We start from the raw sequence: 24,481 nt of genomic DNA on the forward strand, positions 1-24,481 counted from the left end.
CACTTAATATAATTCTCTCAAGATCCATCCATGTTGTTGCAAATGGCAGTATTTCATTCGTTTTTATAGCTGAGTAGTATTCCATTGTGTAGATGTACCACATTTTCTGTATCCACTCATCTGATGATGGGCATTTGGGCTGGTTCCAATTCTTGGCTATTGTAAAGAGTGCTGCGATAAACATTGGGAAACAGGTATACCTTCGACTTGATGATTTCCATTCCTCTGGGTATATTCCCAACAGTGGGATAGCTGGGTCGTATGGTAGATCTATCTCCAATTGTTTGAGGAACCTCCATACCATTTTCCATAGAGGCTGCACCATTTTGCAGGATGCTACTGATTCTTAAAAGACATTTAAAAAATTTTTTCATTGCAAATTTTAAATGCTGAAGTTGCATTTTTAAAATTACACATACTAGAAGGGAAATCAAATCCTTATGGTGGAAAATTGATGCTGATGTGAAAATATGAATTGTAACCTTAGGTATTTGCCAGGGGCTATAAGAACTCTCCATTTGTGATCTTCTTGTACCACATGAAGGCTGCTTGAGAATTGGAGAGCCTTAGCCCTTGATCTCTAAATAATTGAAGATCTCTAAATAGAGATCTGCAGAATGCAGTCCAGGTTAGCAAGATATGATAGCGTGGTATATACCTCTTTGGCTCTGAATCGCGAAGCTTTTACCATTCAGCGTGTCAGCCATTCATTTTTTCACAGTAAGTAATGAGAAGCTTAGAACCAGGAAATTGCTTGCCACATCTTGTTCTTGGAAAAGCGAGCAGCCTACAAATGCTTATCATCCAAAGTGTGACCTGAATGAGTGCTGCACAGCTATTGTAATTTTTCTTTAGAGATATGTGGCTAAACAAGGTACTCTCTAGGGAAAATTTCTTATAACCAGGCCTTTATATGACTCTTATCCCAAATTAGCAAAACTGCTACATTAGAATCACAGAATTTCATATTAGAAGGGGATTTGTAGATAGTTTAGTCCAGCCACCTCATGTTGCAGATAAAAGTAGGCCCTGAGAAAACCAAGTCACACAGCTGGAATATGCAATAAAACTTTAACACATCCCCAGATTACCACCGAGGTCCTCTTTACTCGGTATCATGTAGATTTTAGGCAGTATGTTTCGTGTAGAATTCCTTGTGAAATATTTAAAAAATTGAAATATAACTTCCATACACTAGATTATACAAACCTGTATCTTCATGAGTATATCTTGAAATGTAATAAATTCTACAAAAGGCAGCTATTGTGATCGTATGATCTTATTTATGTTGACAGTATTCTCCTGTGAAAGGTGTGATACTTAAAATGATTAGTTTGTACAGGAAGTATAAAAATAGTAATGTTTTACTTAACCAACTGTAAGACCTTGAAATTTAGACCAAATAATATTCAGGGTTCTGTTTTTAAGTGGTAGGGAAATTAGCTTTCTCGTTGATAGAAAAGGCACTGAGAGAAAACTTACTTGTCATGGTGTTGAATTTCACAGAATTAGCTTTGAATAAATAGGATTTATTTCAATGTTCAATGTGCTTTGTAAACTCACGGTAAGCAATTAATACTTTGCAAAGTAAAAATTAGTTCAGAACAAATTATTTCTTTCTGTAATTCTTGTTTCTGAATTAAATTTTTGAAGGAAGAATGTATGAAAACATCTTTTAGAATGTATGTGATAGGAGTACAATATAAGATTGAGGCAAGATGTTTTACCACAAGATTTTCTTAAACCCTGGAAAAAAACCAGTAAGAATTTCTTAGGGGTTCGGAAATTTCCTTAGTGAATGTTGGAAACAGGATGCGATGTGGCACAGCTGTCTGCAGAGGTTTGGAGGATTATTAAGTAGTATGAAGATTTTAAGTCATAATTTCAATTGTAGCACTATTTTAATAGTGGATCTTAAGAAGGATCCACTAAGAAGAAGAAGAATAGTGTCTTAAGAAGAATCTTGAGACATTTAAAAGAAGATTGTAATAGGGCTGTCTTGTAAAGGTCAAGGACTTGGAGGTTTGAAAATCTCACTCTCAATTCATTATTTAAAGGTCTGTTGAAATCTTAGGTCAATTACTAAGTTAGCCATAAGTGCAAAACTAGATTTCCAGGGTCCACACAGTGCCAGCCGTAAGAGATACCCAGTAAATGTTTGAACAACCGAGGGAATGAATTCCCAGGTCTCAACTTTTTATGACTTCAGTCATAAAAATGACAAACATGATTTCAGCATATATTATTCATTTATATCATTCTTGTGGGTATGATATCTGTCAGGTGTGATGTCTGTTAAATGAGTTAAGTAGGTATACTTAATCCTAGTGTCTTAATTATTAGACGCTGCTTCCAATTTTTTAAAATTAGTCAATTTGAATTCTCAGACATTAGTATTGTCTCTGAAATGTTGAATGAATTACAAGCAAGGCCAGGGACTTTGTCTTTACAACTTGTTCAGAATCAAATGTGCCTCCTCTTTTCTGCTACTGCTGTTCTTGATTGACTCAGAGAATGAATGAGCAGGAGGGTTCCTGGTGCTTTTCTGTGACCAGTGGATGGCGAATACATGATGTGGGTCCCCTTGCTCTTTAATATCACGACCTTGGCAGCCATCTCTAATTATTACTGAACTGGGGCAGTGAGTCTTTTTCAACACTGCTCTCCAGGCAGGCACTGAGCTGATCGGAGCAGACATGTGAAAGAAAATGTAGGACCATCACCAAACAGCATGTTAGGGAGCCGAAGAAGGATTTGTGTTTAGGAACGCAGAAATAGTTTTTGGTGGAATCAGAGTGACCTTGGTTTTCTGATTCTCCAGTGCAGTATTCTTTATCACTTTACTTGCTCATGTAGCAAGATGGGGTTATGAAAATGAACTGAAATGATATCCTTACTTAGGGTCCAGATCACAAAACTAAATCATTCTTCACCTTGATTGATCAGGATATTGAAGATGGTATAACCAATCTAATTTTCACCCCAGTAATCTGTCCATTGCCTGTGAAGAGTCTGGGAAATTATTTAGCAAAATAAGCCTGGAGTTGGGAAAGTGGGGAGAGGGAGTAGAATATAATAAAACTGTTCTGGGAGAATATTTTTAAAGTAGCAATTGTTATAGGTACAAGTATGTCTTATCTGTGAAGTGTAGTGGGTAGGATTTCCATTTGGCAGTGCTGTCAAATTTTAGCTGCATTTAAATTTGTTGTTACAGGTGCTTCTTTTCATACATTTAGATGAGTCTTTCTTCAATTAATTTGAATTACCAAAGTTTTACTGTATGTAACTTTAAAACATGAAAAGAGGCAGTACACTTTGAAGAATAGGTAGATATTTTCCCTTAATTTGCAGACATCTGAAAAAAATATTAGAAATTACAGAAGTCAGATTTTTTATAGATTTAATAATGGACATTGTATCAAGCACTCTGTAATTTCCTAGTATTCTAAAGAGCATGTGTGTGTATGTATACTCATACATGTATGTGTATGCACTTTTATGTATATTTATTTTGGAGCATATTAATTTTAGCTTTATGAGGTAACTTTGTCACTACAGTTGCTGGAAATATGAGTGCGTATTTGTATCCATAAAATAGGATAAAAATTATTAGTTTCTTCAAAAAGTTGGTTTTTGTTAGTAGGAAATACCTCTTAATACACATTTTCATGTGGAATTTGTATTTATTCATCATGACAAGAGTAGTCACTGAAGAGCAATTTCAGAATTGTGTAGCTTCCAGTAATATTACCTGGAGTGTCCTGGCTTTTTACTGACTTTGTGTGTTGGGGCAGGGAGGGGGGTGGTTGGGGGGTGCTATAACAAATGGCTTTAGATTGCCTCAGTGAAGAAGGTTGCAGATTTGGTCATAAGGTGAGCCAGTTATCTTTGTTCATGTCATGACCATGGATGGCACCTTTAACCTTGACAAGTTTTATCTCAAATGCTGTCATAAAGCCATTATTACTGATAGAAAAAACAACGTACATTACAAAGTCATTTGCTAGGGACTAGTCTTGTCATCTTGGAAGAGAAGAATGGCAAACCTCATATGTTAAACAGCAGTACAGAATGACAAGTCTCCCCACACAGAAGATCTGTATAGACACCTCACCAAATTTAGAGGTCTGTGAATAGATTCATGGTGAAGGATTGACTTAAGTATCAGTTAAGGTGTTCAGCAATGATTGAATACCTACCATATGTCGGACCCTATGCTAGTATCCTGAGGACCTTTTAACAGGTATAATTAAAAAAAAAAATTTTTTTTTAAATTTTCTTAAAAAAAATCCTTAATTAAGTTAGTTAACTTCTTCACACTAAGCAGAGGAGAAAATTACACAAGACACATTATATGGATGTAATAAGTGGATTGAATGGAGGAAAGTCTTCTTGTCTAAAGTCGAGTCTCTCCTGAGTCTCTCTCAGAGAGGCTCAAAATATGAGGGATGGAAGAAAGTCTAGTGGGTACCCAGTCCATTACCCTCACTGCACTCTTGAGGGTAGGAAGGCCCAAAGGGTTCTTCATAGAGGTGATTGTGAACTGCAGTAATCTTGAAGTAGCTTTAGGCAGCAAGTCAGGCCCGAACAGAATGGTAGATGTTCTGGGAGAGAGGGGGCGAAAGTAAGGAGAGAAGCAGCTCAGCAGTCTGTATGCTTCCTGGAGTCAGAGCACTGGTCAGAATGGAGAGGGTAGTGTGGGCAGAGTGGGAAATAACGTTTATATAGGGAGGTTGACTGTGGAGGATCTCTTTGGCTGGAAAAATGATTTAGAAGGACAGACTGTAACACATAGCCTCAGTGTTGGGAAAGATCTAAGGCCATGCTAACTTTAGAGTACTAAAGAGTCTTCCTGAGTACTTGGAGAAAATGCACATCACCTGCCCTTCTTGTTTCAAAGGGAAGATATCCAGGCCTCTCTCCAGAGACTCCGATTTAGTAGACCTAAGGTGGAATTGGGGAATCAGCGTTTTTAAAGAGCTTTCTTAGATATAATTCACACACCATACTGTTCATTCACTTAAGGTGTAAAATTAAATATTTTTAGCATATTCACAGGGTTGTGCAGCCATCAGAACTATCAAATTTTAGAGTATTTTTGTCCCTTCTAAAAGAAACCTTGTACCCATTGGCAGTCACTTCCCATCTTCACCCCCAACTCCAAGCAACTACCAATCTACTTTCTGTCTCTAAAAAATTTTCCTATTCTGGATGTATCATATAAAGAGAATCATACAATATAGGCCTTTTGTGACTGGCTTTTTTCACTTCATGTAGTATTTTCAAGATTCATTTATGTTGTAGCCTATATCGACACTTCATTCCTTTTTATTGCTAAATAATATTCCACTGTGTGGATAGACCACATTTTATGTATTCATTCTTCAGTTGACAGATATTTGGGTTGTTTCTACTTTTTTTTTGGCTATTATGAGTAATGGGTCTATGAACATTTGTGAGGAATCTACATTTTTAAATAAGCACCCCGCTTGATTTGGTTGTTTACCTGGAGAAACACTAACCTGAACACTTAGTGTTGTAGAACTACTCCCCTCACAGCATGAAATTCCTCATTCCATGTCTCTTATGGGTGCTTCTCTGACCTCTTCTTGAAGAATCACTGGTGTGTAAGTATGGAGTGGCTTAGCGGAAGTGATGTTCCAGAAATGAATTACATGGTCTGCATGTGCAGGGTAGAATGGACCAAAGGGAGCTGATAGGTAAACAGTAGACAGGATAAATTGGTTGCAGACTTTTCCAGAATCTAGAACAGATGTGATTAGTTCCTGAACTACAGTGTTGCTGTTGCTGCTGGTGCTTTTGGAAAGGAAGAGTCAACAGACTTTATCAAAGGAAGACTCCATTCAATAATGGCGATTTAAAAATATTCAGCAATGTATATTTTTCATGACTCAGACACAGTTCTGTCTAATTCTGACCTTATCTTTTCCTATCATCCTGTTATTCCAAATAAAAGTATTTTTACTGCCTATTTGAGAGAGGAAATCCGGGGATAACTAACTGAAAGATATAGTATAATAAAAAAAAAAGTCCGGTTATGATATTTTGAAGCCTCTGGTCTACTAGTGATGTTTAGACATAGTACAAGCCTGAGTCAGAACTGAACTTTTCAAGATTCTTTTTTAGATTTAGGATTCTACAATGTGTCTTGAAACTGAAAATAGCTTCTAGGAGGTTCACAGTCCCTACCATCACTCACTGCCTGTTGGCCCAGCTCTGTTTAGAGTGAAGGGTAAAACCTTACCACACCAGTGAGCTCTTGCACAGCATAGAACGTGGTGCTGTCACAGCCAGTGGCCCCTATCAGGAAGTCGTAGAATGTGTGTTTTGTCTAATAAGATTGTCTTTGACCAGATATCCATTATCCATTTCTCATCTTTCCATTAGATTATTTGACAGATAGATGAGATTGTCCTTAAGATGCTCTTTGTTCCATATACTTTTTCCCCCTCTGAACAAAGTGGCATTTAAAAACATCAGAAAGTAGTGATAAAAGAAAAAATTCTTCATCTTACCTACCTCATCACTGTGCGAACATCTTGGTGTATATTCTTCTAGACTCTTTTCTGTGTGAACAATAAACATACACTCAGTTTTGCACAAATAGGATCACAGTGCATGCTTTCTTTTTGGTAACTTGTTATTTCTGCTATAAACAGTGTTTATAGTGTTGTGAACATCTACCTGTATTAGCAAATTGATTTGTACAGCATTGAAAAAATGGCTGCATAGTCTTTCTTTGCATGGATGAAACAGTTGGTTCTCTGTTAATTTTAATTTTGCTGTCAATACATCTAGATGCTCAGGGTCAGTTGTTTTGGGGCAAAGTGCCATTGAACTTGGTTGTTGGTATATACATTCTGCTCAGTGGGTAGCGTAGGTTTATAGTTGTGAAGGAGCTGCTAAGAACACGTAACATAAAACATCCTGTAGCGCTCAGATTGCTTTTTTAGAAATTTGCGTTCATGTAAACACAGAAACAAAGAATTGCATTTTAGTTCATGGAGCTCATTCTTCAAAATTCTATTTAAAATGTGTACCCAACCCTACAGTATTATGTCTTTGTAACCTAATATCATATAGAAGAAATGCCTCTTGAGTGCACATTGAGCAAAGCTTTTTGTATCATCTGTTTTTCCTGGTTTATCCCCCTGTTTTATTGCCACAGTCAAGGACTTTTAGAAGAGGATTTTGGCACCTTTCAAGTAAAATGTGATTTAAGAACCAGTTCTTGCTCATTTTTTAAAGTTGATCAGTGTCAGTTATAACTGTCATATCAAAAATAAAAAATAGATTGATCTGTACTTTGTAAATTGAAGCCCTTTCTAACTATATAAATTTCATATGGATAAAAAAACAAGATTGAGATGAAATACGTCACTATTTTAACAGTGGCTATTTCTGAGTGGTGTAATTATGAGTAAAAATTTTCTTTTTGCTTTTCTGTATTTTCAGATTTCTAGAATGAACATATATTATATATTATAATACATGGAGATATGTGATTAAAAATACGGGACACATATCTTTAGAAGGTTTGGGATGGGGGTGCGGTTGGTGAGAGAACTCACAAAGATAGGGTGGGTAGTTACTTTTCCACTGTTGGAGAATGAGGCCTGCCAACTCTAAGGCAAATCTCTCACCACACCCTGCACTTTTCATAGCAAGAGCTTTTGAAGTTCTTTGTGCTGGTTAGGGACTAGCATAGTTAGCACAGCTAAGCAAGTATGTAACAGATTCTATTATTAGGTTTTTCTTTACTGATTCTCCTTTGAGTGACAGAGTTCTCCACCCAAAAGTTTGATTTATTTTGGCAATTGGAAGAAGATTTTATGGAGCACTTGTTATCTAAAAAAAGTAAGGTTATGGAACCTGCCTCCCTCTTCCTCTCTTTTTAAAGCTGTTTTTAAAGCTGCCTTTTCCTCCCTCTGTTTTTTAAGGTTGGTCCTAGTGAGCATGCTTAATCTAGGGGTTACTCAGCAAGCATGACCTGAGGGCTGGTTTTGTAAATGTTACCAAATCTATTACTTAACCACAGATGTTCCTCCATTGTTGTATCTCACACTCAGAGTTGAATGGTGGCAGTTAGTTCTATGAGACTCTGATAAACCCATATCCTTTAGATCTTTATGTTGTAGTTTGAAAGTATTTCATCACAAAAATTTTAGCAATCACATGGTGCAAAGTTAGTTGAATGATACGTTTTTTTGAAAGTTTTATTATTATAAGAATTATAGATGCATGTTGTAAGATATTCTAAAAATATAAGTACAAGGAAAAAATATAACTCACTAATCATTCCATTATCCGTAGATTAATCATTGTTAACATTTTGGTCTGTTTTGCTTCAGTCTTTTAAAAACTTGTATATGTATATACAAGGATATTTCAAAAAGTTCATGGAAAGATTCATATTGTATTTCAGTTGTTTTTCCATGAACTTTTTGTTTGAAGTACCTTTGTGTAATCTGACTGTACATTTCCTCTATTTTTTTTTTTTTTTTTTTTTGGTGTTACAACACCATGCTCTAACCAACTGAGCTAACCGGCCAGCCCTGACTGTACATTTCACTAAACATTGTGAGTATTTCCTCATGATATTTCTGGTTTACTTTTTCTGTATTGGAAAAGTAACTTACTGAGCTAGTAAGTGATATTAGTTATGATCGGCATGGATGCAGATAGCTTTTATTTTACAGCATCTGTCTTAAGTAGACTTCCGGTAAACCTTTGAGATGTATGTGTTAATTGTGACATTTTTTTGTTACTATACCCAGATTGATAGATTATTAGACCTGGCAAGCACCTTGGTCATGGAATCCAGTCCTTTAATTTGAGAAATGAGAAAAACAAGCCAGAAGGGTTGCCCTTTGCCCATTATTAAATTATTTAGTAGCCTTAAAATATTATTATAGGAAGCAGCTGTTACTTCTTTTGCAGGTTTAAAACTGGGTATTGAGAATTTAATCAACACATTTTTGAAAGAACTAGGTGGTTTTTCTTTACATGCTCAAGTAGGGAGGAAAAGGTCAAACCTTTAGGTTAGTTTAGAACTGAATTGACAAAATCTATTTCTTATTTGCACTTTTCACCCACCAGGTAATTGATTTGATGGCATGTGTAAGTGGTCACCATTGTCGTGATTTCCTGCACATACCTGTTCAGAAGTCGTTGTTACCATGGTGCTGACAATACATGCTTTTCTATTTGAGGAGTTAAAATAATTATTTTTTTGCTTTGCAGATAAGGAACAATAATTTTCATTGGAGATAATGAAGTAGCACTTGAAGTTTTGATTTTTTTTAAAAATTGCCTGTTCAATATTAACATCTTTCATTTGGCTTTGAAAAAGCAATAGCTTCTTGGGAATATTTTTCAGTGTATTTGAGAAAAAAATTTCATGGCTTTGTGATTATTATTATTTTTTTTTTAAACAAAGGGAAGCCCTGAGAGATTACCTAGAAAAATGAAATGGGATTGTTTATAGTTTCTCTTTCACCTTGGGAAGAACTAAAAAATGGTTGTGAACAATGCTAGCTTTGTTGACCCTGAAGTGTATGTAGGCAGTTAGGGCCTGTGAACGTGGCATTTATAGTGGTTCACTGTCTTTGCTGCCTTGGAAAGTTCTCTCTGGAACAGCAGAGGTGCTCTTTGCAAGGCCTGTTTCCTGTGTGAGTACCTATTGTGGAGCCCTGGACTGAATGGGAGGTTTGTGAGAAGTGGTTTCCCACCAGCACACAATGCCGCCTCTCGGCAATGTAAATACACATTCCACTCAGGGTCAGGCTAACAGTGACCAGCTAGAATGCCCTTGCAAAGAGATATTTTGGAGTTCCATTTATTTATAGTGGTCAGTGGAAAATTAATATGCCTGATAAATCTATTTTTACAAATGAAAGGGAAGTCTCTCATCTAACAGTGTTTGCTGAATGTAAATCAATTAGCTGTGGCATATTTTGATTTTGCTAATTTGTTGCTCTAGGAAATGAATTTCAGTGTCTTACTAATTGCTCTGTCTATATTTGAAGCTTGAGGTTCTCATTTTAAGAGTTCTCTTTATGCCTCAGAAAACTTTTGGGTTCTTTGATAAAGGACCTAAGTAAATGAGTGACCTTAGAAAATACTAGATCAGATCATTGCAGGATTTAAAATAGGCTCAATGAGCAGAAAACGAAGGTCTCAGAGATCAGAGCAGATAAGATTCTTACTTGGGAATGGCAACACACTATTGTCTTTACTTCCTTAGTGTTGATCATTTGCTTTGAATTGGGAGAGTTGAATGGGAATCCCCATGTAATGGGCCAGGATTTATTGGTGTTAAGTCCCAAACCTCCCCTGTATTCTGATTTGCTGACTGTCCCAGCAGGAAGAACCAGGCCCACAATGTCCAGGGATTTTTTGGTTTTTTTTAATCCCTCCAGCCTTCTTCTCTTACTTCTTTCAAGATTTACCAAATGAATTTGTTTCACAAAAGTGCTTTAGAGAGTATAGCATAAGGTCCTGGAGAAAGAGATCTATGATAGAATTTGCACCTTTTCATTTTGGTTAATTTGTTCTTTGTTCAGACCCTGTCAGGTGAATTGTAGATGTACAAAATATAAAAGAGAGATAGCAATATTTGTCTACCAGAAAGTGAATTTAAAATTTTCTTACATTTTTACATATAAGCTGCTTTGTGGAGCACCATTTCTCCAAGTGTGGTCTGGGGGAACCCTTGGGCATTCCTGAGACCTTATGCAGGGTTCATGACATCATAACTATTAATAATCCTAAAATATTATTTGCTTTTTCATTCTCGTACTTCTCTGAGTTCACCAGTAACGTTAACTGAAAAATAGTTTTTGTGTCTTTTGTCCTCATCACATAAGGAGAAATATTAAAATTAGAGAATATTTCCTTTATATCAAAGCTGAAATTTAAAAGGATTTTTCTGGAAAGATTTAAAAACTGTTAATGGACTCATTAAGTTTAGAATTTGCGTAGTTTGAGCACAAGAGAGTGTTTTGCCCAGAGTAAAGTCTAAATAAGTATTCATTAAATAAATGGATGTAGCCCCCTTACTTTTTTTTAAACAAATTATATTAGTATGGTTAATGTCATCATTGTTCACTGGCAGTGTTTAGAATATAGGCAAGCCCCGTGCTTTCAAGCACGTAAATTCACCTATTGGAAGTAAACCATGAAGCACCAATTATTGTTCTCATTTATTAATTAAAACAAATCTCTTTAATGCTCTTTGGTATATATCAGGGTTTTTTTTCCTTGAAAGAAATATTTTTTCTAGAGAATTCTGCATTTTGTTTTTTCAAAATATTGGTCTGAATTACGTGACTACATATATATTTCATGTTAAAATTTTATTGTAATGGACAAATCTGAATAGTAAATAGATGTTCCCTTATGTCTTTGTACCTGCTAATTTGTTTCTTTGTAAGTGTTGTCATTTCATGTGAATCTCTGTTTCAGTCCCTTCTAAGCTCTCAGTAATACCTGGTATTTGCTTTGTGTTTAGTCACATTAAGTGAAATAACAAAACTGCTTATGAGAATGTGATCAAATGTAATGATTCTTAAAAAATAGCTTGTTTTTAGAAAAATTGAAAAGTGTGGTTATAAACTGATTTTCAGTGTATTATATACTTTTCTCATTAAGTACTTTTTCTTATGGCGTAGAATCAGATACATTTTTGTTTTTTTTGTTTTTGTTTTTGTTTTTAAAATATAAAAGCCAATATTATTTATTATCATTTGCAATTATTTTCTTTTATACTAAAGGCAAATATATAAAACAGCTATTATAAATCTATGTACATGTACACAAAGTTAATAAGTTATGTTAATGGACCATGAATGTTAAAGTCACATTAATGGGCATGCATTTAGGCAATGTGGCACTGGGCTTTTTTAATGGTGAAAGATTTTTTTTTTTTTTAATTTTATTTTGTCTATATACATTGTGGCTGATTATTGTTGCCCATCACCAAAACCTCCCTCCCTCCCTCCCCCCACCGATGTCCCCTCTGTTTGCTTGTCGTGTCAACTTCAAGTAATTGTGGTTGTAATATCTTCTCCCCCCACTGTTTTTTTTTTTTGTGTATGTGTGTGTGAATTTATATATTAATTTTTAGCTCCCACCAATAAGTGAGAACATGTGGTATTTCTCTTTCTGTGCCTGACTTGTTTCACTTAATATAATTCTCTCAAGGTCCATCCATGTTGTTGCAAATGGCAGTATTCCATTCGTTTTTATAGCTGAGTAGTATTCCATTGTGTAGATGTACCACATTTTCCGTATCCACTCATCTGATGATGGGCATTTGGGCTGGTTCCAACTCTTGGCTATTGTAAAGAGTGCTGCGATGAACATTGGGGAACAGGTATACCTTCGACTTGATGATTTCCATTCCTCTGGGTATATTCCCAACAGTGGGATAGCTGGGTCGTATGGTAGATCTATCTGCAATTGTTTGAGGAACCTCCATACCATTTTCCATAGAGGCTGCACCATTTTGCAGTCCCACCAACAATGTATGAGAGTTCCTTTTTCTCCGCAGCCTCGCCAGCATTTATCGTTCATAGTCTTTTGGATTTTAGCCATCCTAACTGGGGTTAGATGGTAGAATCAGATACATTTTTGAAAAAAAAAAGTTTGAACCAATATCTGAAATTACTTATGTGCAAAATCTTAAATATACATTTAAGTATAAATTGGATGAAACAGTAATGTTTAAAGGAACAGATTGTTTTTCTTTTGACTGTTTTCTAACATCTATTCGATTAAATAAAACTGATTATGTAAAAGAAATATGACTGAATTCTATATGAGCTGATTAAAGAAATGGTATCCTCCTAGCTGATCAGAAATGGAGATTAAGGTGGGGGGGGGGTTTGGAGACAAATTCACCTTCCATAACACTTGTCAGATCTCACAGACTAGAAAAGAGGCCACAGCTGGGAAACCAAATTTAGACATTGGGGCTTATCTCAGATGAAAGGTTTCATAGAGCAAGGAGGTCTGTTGACTTTTGTGGTGTTTGGTTCGAAGTGTTCAGTGTGGATTTGTTTTTAGTTAATCGAGTATAACAGTTCACTGTTAATGAACAGAGTAGAAACTGTTCATTAAGTATTCATTAAATAAATGGATGCAGCCCGCTTACTTTTTCTTAACAAATTATATTAGTATAAATTAATGTCGTCATTGTTCACAGGCAGTGTTTAGAATATAGGCAAGCACCATGCTTTCTGTGTTAGTCCATTTCTGCTGCCTATAACAAAATACTTGGAACTGTAAGAAAACAAAATTTATTGCTTACAGTTTTGGAGGCTGGGAAGTCCAGGAAACACTTATGGGTGAGGGCCTTCTTTGGTGGTGGCTTTACAGCAATGGCAGAGAAAGAGAGTTCCTCATTCCCTCTCCTTTTAAAGCCCTCAGAACCACATTAAACCATCAACATAATCACCTTTTGGAGGCCCCACCTTTCAACACCCTCAACAGTTACAGTGGGGGTTAAGTTTTGGGGAATATTCAACTCAAGGCACTTTCACACACTGAAATTCGTAACATCTAAATGTTAATGCTGTTTAACTTAGTGCTTATATTTCTAGTGTCCTAGAATTCTAGTACAACACTTGGCACAAAGTGGGTGTACAATAAATGCTTGTTAAAGCACTGATTGATTATCTTTAAGTCCTTTTGTTTGTTATTTTACAGGGTGCCTTTCAGCTAAGTCCTTCTTTTGGGATATTGTTATTATTAGTAGTAGTATTTTTTAATTAAAGGGAGAGTCTTCCAACCTGCTTTCTACTTATCTTACAATAGTTAATTAAAAATAATAGAATTTTGAAATGCTTTGTACCAAAGATATTGTTTTAGCAGTCTCCTCATCAGTGACGTAAGCTGCCCTCCTTTGTGAAGTAATTTTGCTTCTGTGTTTAGTCATGGTACGTCTCATTAAAATCACCATGGAAGACATAATTTTTCATAGTTTATAATTTAGTTTCTGTTGTTCCCCCCCCCCCCTCTAATTTTTAACCACTTAAGGTAAATGTTAATATAGTGGATATGCTTAACTTTCCTTAAGCTACTTTAAAAAGTGCTTTAAAAATCATTAAATCTGTATCATGGTAACGGTACACCAATAATTCAGAGTTGTTGCCTTTGTGGAGGGGAATTTAGGACTGTATAGGAGGGAGATACCCCTTGTTGGGTATCTTTAAAAGTTATCTTTTGATACATTTTCACAAAATTGTATAATGTGCTTGTTTTGTCCAGTCTTTAAAACTCACTAACCTATGAATTTTTCATTAGCTCTTCCACTGTGTTTCCTTGTCAGATTGTTAGATGTTATAATCAGCTTGTTAAGAGAGCACTGACTTCTTACCATGGCTTTTTGAGTCTTCTTGGGCAAATTACTTCTTTAGCCTTAGTTGCTACATCTATAAAAGGGGAGTGCCAGCTGCTTCATGTGAAAGTGAAGGCTAGACAAAAATTAGTCCGCAGGTGCCTCAGACAGTGCCTTTGCCCCAGCAGACTGAAGTAGCTGTTTCAGAGCTCTTCTCTAGGCCTTTCCAGAAAACAATGAGTTGTTTGGTTCTTGCAACATTTTTTCCCTGTTAAAAAGTATTATGCATGGCTGTTATGTACCCAGGTTGATGTACAAATGTACATTTAATTCATAATAGATCTCTAAAAATAAAATACATTTTGGATTTTATTAAAGGGAAAATCTAGAAGTCATATGTTTAAGCTCCCATATCAACCCATATTACTGATAAAGAAATGGAGACACAGAAAGCTTATGTAGGAACACCTCAAGCCACAGTCCTGAAAAACAGTGGGACCTGTCAAAGTGCTGTGGAGGTACCTGGCAGGTGGTAGTGCCTGAGGGCTGTGTAAAGAGTGAGCTTCTGGTGCTGGGACGTAGAGCATGTCTTCTGACTTCCCATCTCTTTCTGTCTCCTTGTGCAGCTTGGAATTAGACTGGAGCGGGCTTTAGAAGTGACCTTTTCCATTCTTGGACTACAGTTCTCTAGACTTTTCCCTCACTGTCCTATAGAAAAAGATATAAAGAAATATACATACAATTCCAAATTTCACTGAAAATACATATTTTCGGTTATTCCCCTCCTTGGAAAAAGTATGCGGCAGGTATCTTGGGTATGTGTAAGGATAGGGCTCATAGCTTTGGAATGTTTCCTTGTAGATGCTAGACTGTTATCCCTGGGATGTCAGTGAGGGTTGTGAGATTTATTACGATATGAGTGTACCTGGAATCTAGGTGTTCTAATAGAAATGTCTAATTATGTCTGCAAACTTATTTAAACACCATTTAGAAACAACGAACAAAGTAAATGAACCTTTGGTTGGTAAACTTTATTTGTAGATAAGCCCCCTTCCCCTTTTAGTTAATATTTGCAAAACTCAGCTGTTTTTTATGTGAGGATGTGGATCTGAGGTCAAGAGATTGTGTGTATATATAGTGAGGTAATTTTTTTCCCTTTGGCTTTGACGTTTCTATAAAAATTTGGTGTATGTTGGGGTGCCGTGGAAGCAACCTCTTGTATATTAATGAGGAGTACGGAAGCAGCCTCAAATTACTGGAGTTTTTACCTATAATTCTTATATGTAGATTTTTTCCCTCCAGAAAATAGTGCCTTCTTTGAGTTTAGACATGACATGAGTATGCTTTGCCAAATTTTAAATTGTGCAAAACCAAATTAAAAGAAGCAGGGCCTGTCTGTCAGAAGACGTGGCATCCCCTCCTCACTCTCGAGGGCACAGTGAACAGTTCTTTTTTGACTTGTTGCTTAAACCATTTTTCATTATTTATTCTAATCTGGATTGTTATTGTTTTTAATCCAAAAAATTCCATTTCACAGGATTTCTCTGTGGATTTAAATGTTCCCAACTAAAACCTCCTATGCTTATAATTGGATGCAAAAAGCTAGAATGTTTTTAAGGTTAAGAACTTTTTCAGACTACTGTGATCTTACTTCACTAATGAACACATATCAGACAAGAAGGCAAATTCCAGACTATTTGTGCCTCAACCAACCAGCTGGGCACATACCTCCAGGTACTGCTCATGTCTCAAGAGGTTTTTCTGCATGAACAATTATCACCACTCCTCCTTTCATTCAAGTGGCAAGCCATGGCAAGAGTCTTTCTTGCACAGCTGTATAGAACTCAGCTGTAAAATTAGATTTCGTTGGCATGAAAACATAGTGATTACCAGCACTATATGCTTAATACATTCTTTTTGCAACATTTTACTTAGATTCTTCTTCCCTCTTATGCAGCAGGCTCAAGCCATATTCAAACAAGTAAGGGAAACTAATAGGTTTTTAGATATTTTTTTAGCTTTAGTTTAATCTATGTTAAGTAAGCATGGTAGGCAATTGATATTAAGAGCAGAAAGGAACTTTAAGGGCTAATCTATAATCTTGTCATTTTGTAAAAGAAGAAATTAATTGCTGATGTTCAGACCTAATTATTGGCAAGCCTCCAGTTAGAACTCATATTTTTTAATACTCAGTGCTGGGGTCTCTCCACTATGTGCTTTTTTTGCCATAACTTCTAATAACTGTCCTTAATTCCTTTCCATATCTTTTTTATTTTTGCGCTAATTAGATTTTCAAAAAAGCAAAGGGGAATGTTTGCCTGTACCAGGTACCTTTCCTCATGGTTGCCTGGAGAGTACAGGAGAGATTCGCGTAAGAAAAAGCACTAAAACTACCCCCCAGGGTTCTCGTGTCCAGTGGCAGTTCCCCACATCAGGTTCATAATGGCCACATGCTAATTCCACATGGGCAGAGCCAGGGCCACAGCACTGGTGTAGTGTTACTGGGAAGGGAAAGAAAAGCCATATTCTCACAGTAGCAGGGTTGTGGTAAAAACAGGTGTGTGTTGATGGATGACCAGGTATTCTCAGAATTTCAGAGGTAAAGAAGATTGCATTGTGTTTCTATTTTGTTTTAATTATTTTTTTCCTTCTATTGATGCTTTTGGTGTTTCCATAGTTATTATCAGAAAGCTGTTTCTAGTTTTGCTAGGAAGCTAGGAATGACAACTGTTTTCAGAGTTTCTAGGTCTTGAAACATCAATCAAGGGGTTTACCTTTCAAAGCCAGCATGGTTTGGGAAGGAAAGAGGTTTTTCTGATGAGGAAAATAAAATAGCAGATGACATTTTGACATCCCATTAGTCATAGGAATGTGTACAACTGAGTGCCTTGCTTGTTCTCTCTCTCCCTCTTTTCTTCCTCTCTCTCCCTCTCTTTTTCTCTCTTTCTAAATCTTGCTAATAAAACTTAGAAGTATGCATTTAGGAAGTTGTCAGTCCTTCTGATGACATTTATACATAAAGGCCACCTGTGTGGGGGGAGGTTTGTGAATGCAGTTTTTCTTTTTTAAAAATTTTTCTGTGCTATATGATTATGTGTCAAATTTACTTTTCTAGATTTTTCTTTTTTACTATAGTCATGGCATAAACAAGGGTAAATCAGCCGCACAAATGTTTGTCATAATAAATTAAGTTTTAGTAGGTTTAAATTTTATATTGGAAGCCATTTAGAAACTAGTTTTGTAATCCTAAAACATTAGCTGTCTTATGGTTATATTGTTTTAAAAGAGAATACGGGATACGGTAATTTTTCAGTAACGTTCCATACCCCTGTGCCCCAAACATACAGGAAAACAAATTCCCTGTTTTGTGTAACTCAGTAAGTTTATCAGGTTGTCATTTTAAATACCAATGTGTTTTTTTCCACCTCTCTGAATCAGGAAAAAAGTTCGTTTTTCTTATTACTATTATACAAATGTCTAGAACATTTCTCTGGTATGTTTTTGACAATTTTCTGAAACCTGACCCACAGTAGATTCTCACTATTAGAAGTCAATTGGTGTGTTTAGTAGAGGGAGATTTTCATGAAGTATGAATCAAGCTATGACTTTACCTCTGTGTTCATGATAGTATTTTTCTCAGGGTACAGAATAAGCATGTAGCAAGAAAAATATTTACATGCTGCTTACATTGTGTGAAGGTGATTGGCCAATCTGTATTTTATTGGAAAAAATACTAGATTTATGGAATGCATGGAATCACAGTTACCTAGTTAACTATAGTGATATGAATTCTGAAGAGAATTCCTACTATGAGATTATTTACAAGTTTCTTTATAGTTCTCCGTATTTGATGGATCCCTCTCTCTCTTTTTTTTTCTTACTATTTTTCAGCTGGCCGGTAAGGGATTTGAATCTGTGACCTTGGGTTTACAAGGCTGAGCTCTAACCAACTGTGCTAATCTGCCAGCCCTTGACAGGTTTAGAAAGTGCATTTTGAATTGGAGCATGGAAATGAAAAGTTGAAACTGATTATGTGTCATTTCCTTATTTCTCCCTTACGCATCCATTTTTTAAACATTTCCACAGGATAGTGGAAGTTAGTGGAAAGCCTCATCAGGGTGCTGGTGCTCAGCGTGGGAGCCGGTCTCTCAGCCTAACTTGTGACTGAACTCAGGGAATCCTCTCCTTCCATCAAGCCTGGCCCAACCCATTCAGTTCTGATGTGTATACTTTGTTCCTTTTGATGTTGTTACGTTTCTTTTTCTCTTGTCATCTGAAACTAATTTGTGTACTGTACTGCTAACTCACATCTTGAATTAATGTAAGGAAATTTGGGTCATTGGCCCATGGGGTGAGGACCAGTACATTTTGTTACTAATTTGGAGGCTGGATTCACAGACTTAAAAACGCTCCTAGTAGTGATTAGGGCTTTGGGTTTTTTTTTCCTTCAGAGTATATAATTGCTTTCTCCGGCCTTTCCTGTGGTTCTCTCCTAGGAATCAGGTTTTTCATGAATTTGGCCAGTGTGTGTCTTAGTATAGGCTGGGGCCAAAATACTGTGGAAAACCGCTTCAGACTTAGAGTAGGGGAAGCAAAATAAGAGGAAAAGTAATAAGCCAGTTGCCTGGAGAAATGTAAAAACTGAAGACTCTTTATAATATTCTTTTAAAATAAGGTTTTCTTAGGGGCTGGCCTGTGTCTCACTTGGGAGAGTTCGGTGCTGATAACACCAAGGCTGCGGGTTCGGATCCTATATAGGGATGGCCAGTTGGCTCACTGGCTGAGTGTGGTGCTGACAACACCAAGTCAAGGGTTGATCCCCTTACCGGTCATCTTTTCTAAAAAAAATAAAATAAAATAAGGTTTTCTTTAAAAGCTTGCGGACATATTTGGAATTAAATGTTTTACTAACAGTAAGAACTGTTCATTTTGTTCCCAGAGTGCCCAACCTCAAACCTGCTATGTAGCTGAGGAGTTGATGGTAACGCTGGGCCTTGCTAACAGGTAGAGAGGGGAGTTAACCGCAAGTGCTCACACAGCATCCTTTCCCTGTTGATCAAAAGAATAGAACTGGCTGGGCATGAAGCATTTGTGGTTTTAGTGTTAGGATGTGTGGTTAGGGGGAGAGGTTGTGAGGGCCTGTGGTTGTTACCAGATTCTTTGAAATGGAAGTATGGGTAAGAACAAAATGAAGAATAGGAGAGAAACCTTGGAGCTCTGTGTGTGTGGCGGGGGTGGGGTGGGGGGTAGTTCAGAGGATTAGGAAAATGCATTGTAGCAGAGGTAATCTATTTTCCATTTGTTCTGATTAGTTTTGCATCACATTCTTCATTTGTAAAGGGTAATGATTTCAAGAGTGGATTCATTACAAAATCTCTGTGGTGTGTGGGGGGAGAGTGTGGATGTGGTACACCCTTGTCTAAAATGCCTGAGTCCTGTGATAGATTTGGCTGGCTCAGATGTATGTCTGTCCAGGGGAGAAGGAATCCAGACCAAGAAAGCAAAGTGTTTCGTCAGGATGGTTCCTCCTGAGACTTTCTGATTGAGAGGAAAGTGAGTTATAGCTCAGTAACCCAGAGATATACAGCTGGCGCATTCAGATACCCTCTCCATGGATACTCAGCCAATGGTCAACGAAGACAGCACAAGGCACATGGAGAGCTTCTGAGACCTCTCTCAGAGACCATTCCTCTCTGTCTTTCTGGCTTCCCAGCCAAAAGGAAATTTTAAGATAGCAAACTTAGGCTATGCCCCGGAGATTTGAGGGCTGTGGTTAGCAGTATTGCCTAATGAGGAAGAAAGAGAAATAAAAAACTAATTAAAACTAAGCAGAAGAACTCCAAGTAGGAGTGAATATCTTGGGATGCATAAGGTCTAAATGCTTCAGTTAGCTCCCTAATATATCACCTTATGACTGAACACGGTATCATAGGAAACAATGATCCAGAATCCCTAAGGAAAAGTAAAGTTATGGCTAGTCCGCTCTTTAAAGTAAGAAAATGTGTGTTTTCTATCCACAGTCATTACAAGTAAAGCAAGCTGTGGTCTCAAAGTTAACTGTATGGATGGTAAGCCTTCCACATTCATGACTCCATCTTTTAATTTGTTAATGGAATTAAAAATTTTGTCAGCTCTAGCCAAATAGGTATGTTACTGTGGTCTCCTAAAAGTTGTCGAGTCACACCTGTTGAAAGTTGAGTACACGTGTGGTTTTGTCTGTATTACTGTACTCTGGACTAATGGAAAGACCTGTAGAGGCTGAAAGAACCTAGTGGCAGGCCCTAAAGTAAGTTTATTCCTTCCACCTTGTTGCCTGACAAGAGAGAACAGGTTCCATCCTTATGCTTGTCTATGAGATGGCCAGAACTGTGCCATGCAGGAGATGGTTTGGCATCCATCAATATTAGCAGAGGGGAAAGGAGAAGGCAGAGAACCATAATCTGCACTACACCCTCTAGCAAGTATCCTGGAACTCCTTTGGGAGGAGTGAGGAAATGGTAGAAGTGTGAGCATAGAGTGCTTCTTCATCCCAGATGCTTATATGTAGACCCCCTGATGTAAATTACTGCCCTGTTTATCCAGCCTGCAATTTTGAAGAAACATTAAATAAAACATTACACTTAAGAAATAGGCCTGTGTAGTATCATCAGTTTGAGAAGTAGCCACTTTCCTCATGCATTATGTAGGATAAAGTATATTAGAAATAAAATTGAGAAAAACAAAAAACAAAACAAAAATAAGCAAAATTGAAATGGCCATTTTCCATCTTTTGACCTATTCAAAAGTCAAACAGTTATGATAGTGTCAGGGGGATTATCTTAGCTTTATTGGAGAAGAATCTGTTTTCTGCATCAGGATAAACTATTGGGCTTTGGACTTTGGACTTTTATTTGCTTAGGAACTGAGTAATTGCCTCATAAAACAGCACGATGGTACTATTAACACTGAGTTATAAGACCTGTTATTATAAAATGTGCTTCCCTAGTCGGGACAAGACTTCATTGTTTGGTGTTTAAAATAATTAGTTTCCCCAAATGGGGGTTATAATGAATAGTGTAAAATTTTACCTATTTAAAATAAAAAAAGTTTATAATCTCTTGGGTGGCTTTTATGCATCATTTGATACTTTCAGAGAAGAGGTTTCTTTTGGGTGGGGTGTTTAATGTTCAGAATAGAGGTGTTTAAGAATGAGAAATTTTATTTCTGTCATACCTCTCTGAGACAAATTTGAGGCAATCATTAAAGGATTTGCCCCACTGTTTAGTCTGATTTGTATATTGAGTATTAAAGGATTTTTTGACCAAATTTCCTTGAATTTGAAATTTGGGTGGACTTTATTATGAATGATAAAAAATTTAACTGTGAACTATATTGCCATTTGTTTCTGAAATCATGTAAAATTGTGTGTGCATTTTTATATTTGTTTATCCTCCCTTGTCCATGCTGCTAAACTTCTTGTGCCACAAATTTTTGGCATAACTGAAGAATATGTAAATACTTCCAAAGGAACAAGTTAGAATTATAAGTAGGAATTTACTGTTATTTTCATACTGTTGTATTGAAAAGCTAAATGTTAGTGGCAAGTACCATTATGGAATGAAAGTAGACTTTGTGTTATTTCAAATATGTGTGGATTTCATTTATTCTGTGGAAACAATGGAATCTGCCTCTCAGCCAGACTGCACAAGGTACTAATGGGTATGTCTGAGGTACAGGAAAACTCAGGATGTGCACAAGTGATAGAGATGTCAGTATGCAACAATTTAAATCCAAGTCAAAGAAATGATGGGGGATAGATAATTAGAACATGAGTAATTACCGAATTAATGGCAAAGTCAGAAATTGAAACAATTGCAGTATAGGTAGTTAACTTTTATTTACTTTCTTGGATTAACTGTTTATGAATATTATTTTGATCCTAATGGAAGGGGAAAACTGTTTTATGGTTAACAGTTATACATCATTCTCTTTGGACTTATGTCTTGGTAATTACCCTAAAGATAATAGTATCACCAGTTTTAGTTTGTTACTTTTACCTTCTCCAAATATTATCTTACCTCATCATAAAGATCCCTGGGGTAGGGTTGTTACTATCATTCTTATGTTTTTTTTAAAACTTACAACTACGTGGCAAAGCTGAGGCATGAGAGGTGATGTCCCATGGCCTGTTGGAGACTCCAGTCTTTGGTCTCCTCGTTCAGGCTACTTGTTTGACTTTGCTGCACCCCTCTTCAGGGCTGACACAATAATATAATGCTCTGTGAATAGAATAATGTGGGTTTCAGCAGACCTCATGATGGAGCACTTCGATTGTAGCTTATGTTACAGTTGATTTTTGTGGTCTTGAGTCCTTTTTAAAAAATGGTGGTTCTCTTGCAGGAAGCCAGTTGAGGGAAATTCTCCATGAATGTACGTCACAATGATGATGACCGACCAAATCCCTCTGGAACTGCCACCATTGCTGAACGGAGAGATACCCATGTTGCCTCACTTGGTGAATGGAGATGCAGCTCAGCAGGTTGGTGTAGTAAGAAGGAATCTAAGTCAAATGGCCTAAGCGGGAAACAGTAACCAGTAGTTGTTTGTTATGGCATGTAAAGATTTGTGATTTTGAACTTTAGTATTTCTAGAGGTAAGTGTTTTTGTTGTAGCATTACTGTGTGTTTTTTTAAAAATATCAGAAATTGTGGTTTTTGAGAATAGCAAATCTTACCTCTCGTCCAGTTAGTATTCTTGAAGCATCAAGAAGAATATATGATGTTTGAAATGAGTCATTTTGAGAATATGTGCAAGTCTTTGGAATAAAATGTCTGTTTATTCATGTCTTATGTTGTGCTTGACTCGTTTGCTTGGGTGGCCAGAGCAGCATGCTCAGAGGGTTCAGTTTTGATTTCAAGAGGCACAGGTCGGTGTGAACCCACCTGGGCTCCTGGAAGACTTCTTCCAATGGAGCAGCTCATAAAATGACAGTACTTATTTTCATTAAAACTCCTTTGTCAGTAGTTCTGAACATTACAGAATAGAAATGTTATTTCTGAACTCAGTCAAGTAGTACTTGGGGAAAAAAATTTAGACAGTAAAACTTTAGGGACTGAACTATTATTATCTCTGATAACATCAATTAAAAGTTTTTTTATTGACTATAGAAACCAGGTTTGCTCAGTCTTATGACTAAATAAATATCTTGTCTATGTCTTTGTGCATTTCTTTAGAAGCATGAAAGTGTTTGTTTAATGCAAAGTAGCATTGGGAACAATTGCTTGAAAAATATTTACCCAGAGTATATTAATAATCCAAATAAGTTAATCAGTCATCTTTCTGATGTCAGTACACGCCCTTCACCCCTATCTGTCATAGTATATCACCACTCTTTATCTGTCAGAGTACATTAATATTTTGTATATACCTCTGTTGGATGTTCTGCTTAATAATTTATATTACTTTTTCTTGCATTAGACTGTGAACCTTTTAAGAACAAAAAAACATCTAACAGGTGCTCAGTAAATGTGTCAGTTGATTAATATCATCCCTTCTCACCACTGATGCAGGTATCTCCCTTCCAGATTCCTCAGCCTCTTTCTCTGCTGGATCATTTCCACTAACTTACTGTAGTATCTTCTATCTTAAAGACATAAACAACTGTATCTCTCCCCACCCAACAAAACAAAATCCTCTCACTTGCTTCCACACCCCTCTGCAGTCGCCAACTCCTACCTCTCTTCCACTTTGTTCTCTAAGTAGAGCCTGTACTTACTGCCTCTCCTTCCTCACCTCCCATTTGTGTGTATCTCCAGAGTCTTCACTTCCATTTTCTTGGCTTCCTCTTCCAGTCTGTCAGCACGTCCCATTGGCTTTATCTCAGGGATGTTTGCTGAATTCCTACATTGCCATATCCACTGCATTTCCACTACCTCTCCTGAACCCCAAGCCATCATCTCACCAGGGCAGGACAGACCTTCTCATTGGTCTCTCTGCTATTGCTTTTGCCCCACCAGAAAGCGTTCTCCACACGGCAGCCTTAGTGATCTTTTCAAAATATAACCTGTGTTATGTCATCCTGTCTCACTTGGAATAAAATCCATTTGCAGGACCTGGCCCCTGCCAGTCTTCTGCGGTCAG

The 24,481-nt window shown here is 36.8% G+C and overlaps 1 protein-coding gene across 4 annotated transcripts in view; it reads left to right on the forward strand.

Moving 5' to 3' along the window:
* The window catches only part of FNDC3B (fibronectin type III domain containing 3B), a 331,781-nt gene that overhangs the window by 47,464 nt on the left and 259,836 nt on the right, over positions 1–24,481 (forward strand). For all 4 annotated transcript variants that reach the window (XM_063096882.1, XM_063096901.1, XM_063096909.1 and 1 more), the window contains exon 2: positions 22,742–22,880. In XM_063096882.1, the coding sequence (XP_062952952.1) occupies positions 22,770–22,880 (111 nt within the window). In that variant the 5' untranslated portion in view covers positions 22,742–22,769. The remainder of the gene's footprint in view (positions 1–22,741; positions 22,881–24,481) is intronic.

This window comes from Cynocephalus volans, chromosome 1 (assembly GCF_027409185.1).
Source record: "Cynocephalus volans isolate mCynVol1 chromosome 1, mCynVol1.pri, whole genome shotgun sequence".
NCBI lineage: Eukaryota > Metazoa > Chordata > Mammalia > Dermoptera > Cynocephalidae > Cynocephalus > Cynocephalus volans.